This window comes from Prorops nasuta, unplaced genomic scaffold (assembly GCF_024137725.1).
Source record: "Prorops nasuta isolate Cenicafe-Biocafe unplaced genomic scaffold, Cenicafe_Pnas_1.2 PNAS00004, whole genome shotgun sequence".
NCBI lineage: Eukaryota > Metazoa > Arthropoda > Insecta > Hymenoptera > Bethylidae > Prorops > Prorops nasuta.
In genome coordinates, this window is record NW_027116801.1 from 8,630,532 (window position 1) to 8,637,759 (window position 7,228).

Below are 7,228 nucleotides of genomic sequence, written 5' to 3' on the forward strand. Positions count from 1 at the left end.
TTTATCGCTATTAATTTGAGAAGAAGGGGGAGGAAGGGCGGCAAAGAAATCCGGAAGTTGGGGTAGGGGGTTGGTTGGACTTTGGCAGAGAAGGATTTTTATTCACGACGGGTGGCGCTGGCGGGAAAAGACAAACAAGTGGACGAGCGCGAGTGGGTCCAGGAGGACACACGGCAGTAATTAATGGGCAGTTTGGCGGTCGGCTGGACAGCTGTCCCCTTTTTTCTCAAGCGACGCGACGGATGGAACAACGTCGCGTGGATACGCTCGAGAGGAGACGCGGAAACCGTCTCCGCGTCCAACGTTAGACGTACCGGAAACTCCAAGATGAATCGTCCGACACTGCCGGAAGAAATCAATTGAATTTCTATTCGAACGTAATCGACTAACCCCTCGCAGCTCCCATGTGCCATTTTCACCGTTAATCCACTCAACGATCGTCGCTATTACTTTAATTTCCAACACGGATTTTCATCCACAGCGTTGATTCTCTCGTTCCATCAACAGCAACACTCCTTATTTCCTCTCTATTAGTCTTTTCAACATCCTATATGCATATACAAAGTCTATCAGCGCTCCGACTTCATTTCTCAATTATATTTCCTTGTTTTTCCAGTGACGATAATTTTGTAATGCATTATTTACAATCGCGAATTTTTGTTATCTTTAATGCAAGGTATCAAAGGTAGAGAAGACCTTTGTTTCCCAGTGCTCAATATATGGAATTGCTGATGAGTGCATATGAAGTATTTACGGTGCGTGCAAAGTTTTGGAGTTACCTGACTATAGCGATCAGAGAGGCGAGCCCCTTCGTGCGCGGACCTGGGTGGAAATTGTCGTTTCGCACACGTTAGAAGAGTCCACAGACTTCCGGTACACGCGAAAATGTCATTAAGCAGGCTCGCGCTCCAACCGCTTCACCAAATCGGCCAGGATCGCTATACCTCGACCTGCGCATTATACCGAATTACGTTAAAATTCATCACGCTCTCAATCATGCGAGCTTTGCCAAACTTGAATGAAGCCATTGAAACACGTTATTTGAATTTCCTGTTTAAAACAAGTTGACTCCTCGCTATAGTACGATGAAAATAAAATTTTACTAAATTCGTAACTAGTTTCAAAGTTAATAAAATAGAGAGAGAGAGAGAGAGAGAGAGAAATGAATTTTCTAAGAAGTCCATAATTCTTATTCGAAAGTCTGAAACGACTGGAATTTTTAGAGTTGGGAAAAGCGAATGGAGAAAATCGTCCTTTTCAGTTATTCAGCACGTACAAGACTATCGATCCTACATTCGTTTGTGTAACGTGTTTACTTCTCACCGCGAATATCTTTTCTGTTCGCGAGAATTTACTCGGCAAGAACCCTCCGAGGCCGTGGCTCAGCAGGGGTGGACCCGGGACGCTGGGAGTAAGGGGAGAAAAGGAGAAAGAGGGCGAAAGCGAAACAGAGAAAGAGAAGGATGGGGCGACGTAGGATCGTTTATCATCGACTCGCCTGTCAATCTCCACCGCATTGATACGATGATGGTCCACCGACGCCACGATGCTTCACTGAATTCTCATCCTATACCAGCGCTCTCCCATATCTTCCACATTCTCCACTTGTCAATATCCAACGCTTTCTTATAAACATTTATATCCATCCACCGTAGCACCCCCCCCCCCCTCTTATTCACAACACACTACTAACAATTTATACAATAATCCCTATAATCATGCCATTGTTTACCATCGCCAATGTATACATGAAAAATTGACATTGTTTTGAGTCAATTGTTTTGCAATTACATATTAAGATTATTATAAAAATATTATTAAATTTTAAAATTTGTATTGATTTACTGTTGAGTGGTTTGGTAATCGAGCAGGGTGATGATTGATATTGCTGGAGGGTATCGCGTTACAGGCATTGAAATTCCTAAATCGGCATGACCAGTAACTTTGCCAACAATGCAAATCCTCAGGAGGATAAACAACGGGCGTGAATTTGTCCTTCGAGTCTTGAAGAATTAGTCGCAGAGCAATTCCTTTCAATGTTTACCCTTTTGCTTGTAAAGCGCCGCCAAGCCAAACAGCTTACGGTAAATAAAGTGACCTTACCTGAAGGATATTGGAGGATAATCCTTTGTTTGGACTCGACGATCCACTAGACAATCCCAAGGCTCTCCTGTCATATTGACGAGGACTCTGAGGCTTCTCCCGAAGGAGCTGTTAATAAAGTAATTTAGTACCATGATTTCCATAACGACCCGGCTACACGCGCTGCTGGAATTTTACAATCGTCCTTCGAGGATAATTCCTTCGATCCTTTTACTTAATCCTTCTTTTTTTATCGTTTTTTTTCTGTACACTAAACGTAACAACAAAATTAGTCGAAACTCGATTTGGAGAGTCCTCTAGTAATTTCTCGCAGTCGAATTACTCAGCAGTTTTTCCGCTCCGCCCTTCGAAACGCCTGTAAATGCCATTTCAGACCACACAGCCATTTTCTCATAGTTTAGCAGCCATTTCCAATTATATTGGCGTGGTGTACGAATAATTGCAAATTTAATATGCATTTGATATCTGTGCATAATGTCAATCATTGCAAATAAAATCGATAAAGAATGAGAGTCGATTTAATATAAAGTGTGATTTTTCTAAAGCTGGTTAGAGTCGAGTGATCCTATGGTAAATATAAATAATTTTTGTATATAGAGTCAATAATGGATTGGAAAATTGTTCAGATTTGCACGCTGAGCTTTTAGTGCAGTAGCTGCTAATAGAAAGGTGAGCAATAAGGGACTGCAGGCTGGCTCGTGTATAGCAAACAAAGTATAAATCAAGAGGACAATAATAGGAGCCAGGCCTTCTGCTTGATCCCGATATTCCCAATTTTCCCAAATGGTTGCAAACGCCGCCCTTCCCTTTCAAGGAACAGGGGGTAAGGAGACGACGGGGAGGGGAAGGAGAGAAAACAGGGGGCTCGCATATGTCGCCCTCTGAGATGCTTGCCATTTCACGCAACGTAGAGTCCCAATTTAATTTGTCCGATTCAATAAAAATCGCATACTTTATTCCTGAGAAATGCCAGTAATAATTTCCTATCTATACCATATATCCGCTCTCTCTCTCTCTCTATCTCTCCTGATATCTCTTTTTACTCAATACCAAAAGTATGTCTTCCTTCAGAAATATTACGCCTTATATAGATATACCTTTAGAAATGGCATGGTTCTCAATTTAAATTCACACGAGTAGTATATAAAGGCAAATTTTCGCATGTTTATAAGTAACATTTATTACAGCGACTTATTAAAGGGACGGTATTTTAAAGGGTTCGAATGAAATTAATTAATAGACTCGTTTAACATCAGATTTCTGTCAAGGGTCTCTGAGTTTGTGTGAAAAGAGTGTAGCAAAGTAAACAAAGTGTGGCTACGGAGTCTTGCGAGTGACGTCTCTTTCTGGACGATGACGATTAATCAAGGCCACGGACCCTATTCTCGATACACGTGCATTTAGCACGACCTCCGTCTTCCGCATTCTCATTAATCCCACTTTCGTCCCGTCCGTAACGGCGTAGAAAGAGAGAGGGAGAGGAGAGGAGTGGAATGGGTGAATTAAGGAAATCAGAGCAGCTAGAATAGGCGAACGAATGAGAGGAAGGATTTTTCCATTTGTGCAGCGTCAAAGACGAGGAGGATCTTGGCGGTAATTATCGGTAACGGACGGCGAGATAATAGACGGCCTTGCGGACAAACTATAAATAGCAAAGAGTCCGAAAAAAAGTGATTAATGATGTTCGGTGACTAAACGTCCGATCGAGACGGACACACACGCACACTCGCAAAAAGGGCACGCGCTGATGCACACACTGATGCACAAATGATGCAACGCCGAGGATCCTGCAGCCTCGGCGAATCATTGAACTTGGATAATAAATAATATTCCTAGGGCGAGATACTTGTGGCTAGGGTGAGGGTATCCAGACCCAAATGATTCGCCACTGCTGATAATCATCGCTTTCCTTGATTCCAGATTGAATATAATTCACGGATCCATCATTATTTATTCAGACGATTTATCTGCATTTTCCCTACTCGCGCGATTCTCAACGTTGGTATATATGGGTGGTGGTCCTTGGGGGGTACACACACACACACACACACACACACACACCGATTGTTTTCCGTCTTATCTCGACGGAGGGGCAGGAGATTTTTTCCCGTTGATGGAGTTTCCGAGCGGATCGTGAATTCCGGGAGCTTTGAAGCTCCTCGACGAAAGAGAGGAGGTGAAAGTTTTACGGCTCATTGTCAACGGCGTAACGAAGTGCCGGATGGATCCTTGGCGCTACCTGGGCTGCAAAAAGGCACAAGGCGCACCATAATTTTGTTTACTATTCGAGCAATGACGCGAAATAAATATTACGAGACGCGCGGAGGTGGGGAAGGGACGCGTGGAGGCGCGTGTCTCTAAGCTTATAGAACAAACTTGTAAAATACAGTCGCTCTTCGCCGGTAATGCGTCATCCCAGGTGTCCTTCAGGTAGTTTCTTCGATGGTCCCTATCTTGTTTCGTTGTCCTGGCAAATTATACCTTGTCGTAAAAAGTATGCACCGAGAATGAACGATTATCGACGAGAATGTTGGGAAAACTCTAATATAATTTTTGGAAAAACGATTCTTTGGGAAATTATACACCGATCGAGATAATGGTAGGAATGTCGACTGTGTACTGATGTGTTAATTCGGTGCGGGAGAGAAGGTGATTAAAGCATGGCGAATAATTTAATTCGCATGAATAATGCAATGGGTGAAGGAATAAAGTATATATATATATATATAAGAAGAAGCCAGCCATTTCGGGGCGGTGGAAGCGGACGCTGGGGCTACGATGGATTTCTGCACCAATACCATGAGAGAATAAGGGCGAGTGTTAAAATGCACACATGGCGACGTGGCATTGTGCGAGGTCGGGCCGAAGGGGGACAGTCGCAGTCGGTCTCGGAAGCCAATATGGGTTTTGTGTCAATAGCGATAATAGTGGGAGGGGGAAATCACACGTATCGGGGGTGGCTCCAGCAGTGAATCAAAGGGCAGCTGAGCCCCTTGGACTATAGGCCAGTGGTAGTAGTAGTTGCTGCAGGATCTCGGTACGTTTGGTTGGTACTCCTAGGAGGGTAGGCCATAGGCAAAAGTCCCCTCCACCTTTGCCGGGCACGGTCGCACCGTCCGTGTGCGGTAATAAACCGGTGAAAGTTTTCGGGGGCCCTTTTTGGCACGCGCGACCCCCAGGCGGACACCCCAGGGCCTCGAAATCGTCACGGGGACACAGAATCATTTCATTTCATTGTAAGTTCGTGCTCGGTACGGCTCGCACAAGCCGGGAAACCAGCTCTCCGCCAGAGACTAGTTACTGACCAAGGAAAACAGTGCCAGATATACATTTGGATTTCCTATAATAAACTCGTACGTTGGACCAGTCCGTGAACGGGAGAAAAACTCTGTGTTATGCGACGACGGTTTATCGTGTGCAAGAAACTAGTGCGAGTGGGGAGTGAGTAAGGAGTGGAGAGGACCGAGAACAGTTGGGACAAAGGAAAACTGACAAGTTGCCGGAGGTTGGACAAAGACAAATCACCAGTGGTCGAGGAGCGGGAAGGATACGAGAAGGAAAAAGTACGTAAATACCGGCCATGAATGTATAGGGAAGCAATGTAGAGGAAGTTCTTTCGGAGGAAGAGTTGGAGAAGATTCTTCTTTGGTTCACCATTGGATTTGGAGAGTAACGACCATGACGAGCTCGGCTTACTATAGCGAGGCTGACTATTGGCCGTATCAGATCGGAGATAGCAGGTCCGCTCATCAAATCCCATACCTTGACAACGCTTATCAGATGGCGCCTCAGCAATCTCCGTCGGACTACCAAACGACGAGATCCAGTCAGGGATCATCGCCACCTTCGAGTTTGCTGGAGACGCTTCTACGTCATGGTAGGGATGCCGTTACTGACGGCTACAGCAATTCCCTAGGAAAACCCGTCAGTCCGAGCCACGCCACTTCCTCGCAGATTCCTTGCCAAACGCCACCCTACACCCCAACCTCCCCCTCTGACAGAACCTCCCCTGTCACCGGTTTCCTCTCCGATTCCCAGGAACGCTTTCAGCAACCGGAAGTACGCACTAGCTATCCGCAACCTTATCCGACCTTCAATGCCCAGATGCATTCCACGCCCACTTACGACATCCAGCCTTACAGCTCGGCTTATGTCAACAACAATAACAATGGCAAGGGAAGCCCTGTCGAAGCTAGCGAGTACACCGACGATTCCATCCAGAGACCGGTCAACTTCCCTTGGATGAAGACTAATTATTCCAACGGTAAGTATAATTTTTTATCGAAAAGCTACTTTTTTTTTACAAATTTTCAGCTATATCATTTTCGTTCTATTTTGGAAGCTGATGGGAACGGGACCGGACAGAAACGGACCCGACAAACTTACACGCGATCCCAGACTCTGGAGTTGGAAAAGGAATTTCACTCGAACCGTTACCTAACGAGGAGACGCCGCATCGAAATAGCCCAGGCTCTCTGCCTGACGGAGCGTCAGATCAAAATTTGGTTTCAAAACAGACGAATGAAGGCGAAAAAGGACGGAAAATTGGGCTTCCCGATAGAGACGCATTCCCCGGAAGAGACAATCATGTCCAGTCATAGCAAATCGCCGGTGAATCCACTGATGAACATGAATGCAGCGGTGAATTCGATGATTCATCACTCACACGTGCCAACGTCCACTCATCAGCAGCACCAACTTCACGAGGCTTACCTGAGTTACCACAATCATCATCCCTACGTCCAGCCCGATTACAGAAAGTTGAACTATGCTCACTCCGTCACGAAAGTGGATCTTCACACTGGTTCCTGAAGATATAATTGGGAGATTGTTCCATTGTTTTGCAATGCGAATTTTATGATACGAATTATCTGCAATTAAATACTAGTCACGTCTTACAACGAATTAGAGTTACCGTGGCCATATACGATATAGCTTTGGGTTCCTTTGTTTCTCTTTTGGTTGGGATGATATTTGTTGTGGCTCTGATAAAAGATATTTTGGTTTAGTTGCTTGAGATACCAGATGATCTCGTTATCCGAGGATCATCTGATTTTGGATATGTTGGCTGTACATTGCGATATATGTCCAAAGGCTGCCCACCTTGGGAATGGAAGCTGGACCT

General features: G+C 45.0%; 1 protein-coding gene across 1 annotated transcript; it reads left to right on the plus strand.

The window, feature by feature from the left end:
* Positions 1-5,781: 5,781 nt before the first annotated feature.
* LOC136772761 (homeobox protein Hox-B5-like) lies at positions 5,782-6,915 on the plus strand. Its single transcript, XM_066725887.1, has 2 exons — positions 5,782-6,367; positions 6,446-6,915. Exons 1-2 carry the CDS (start codon positions 5,782-5,784, stop codon positions 6,913-6,915), a joined length of 1,056 nt encoding a protein of 351 aa, XP_066581984.1.
* The last annotated feature ends 313 nt before the right edge of the window (positions 6,916-7,228 follow it).

What these genes read in the sequence shown, in the direction of transcription:
- LOC136772761 (XM_066725887.1), top strand. Translation starts at nt 5,782, where the DNA reads ATGACGAGCTCGGCTTACTATAGCGAGGCTGACTATTGGCCGTATCAG. An exon ending in GAAGACTAATTATTCCAACG is followed by an intron (nt 6,368 to 6,445) that starts GTAAGTATAATT and finishes CTATTTTGGAAG; the next exon opens with CTGATGGGAACGGGACCGGA.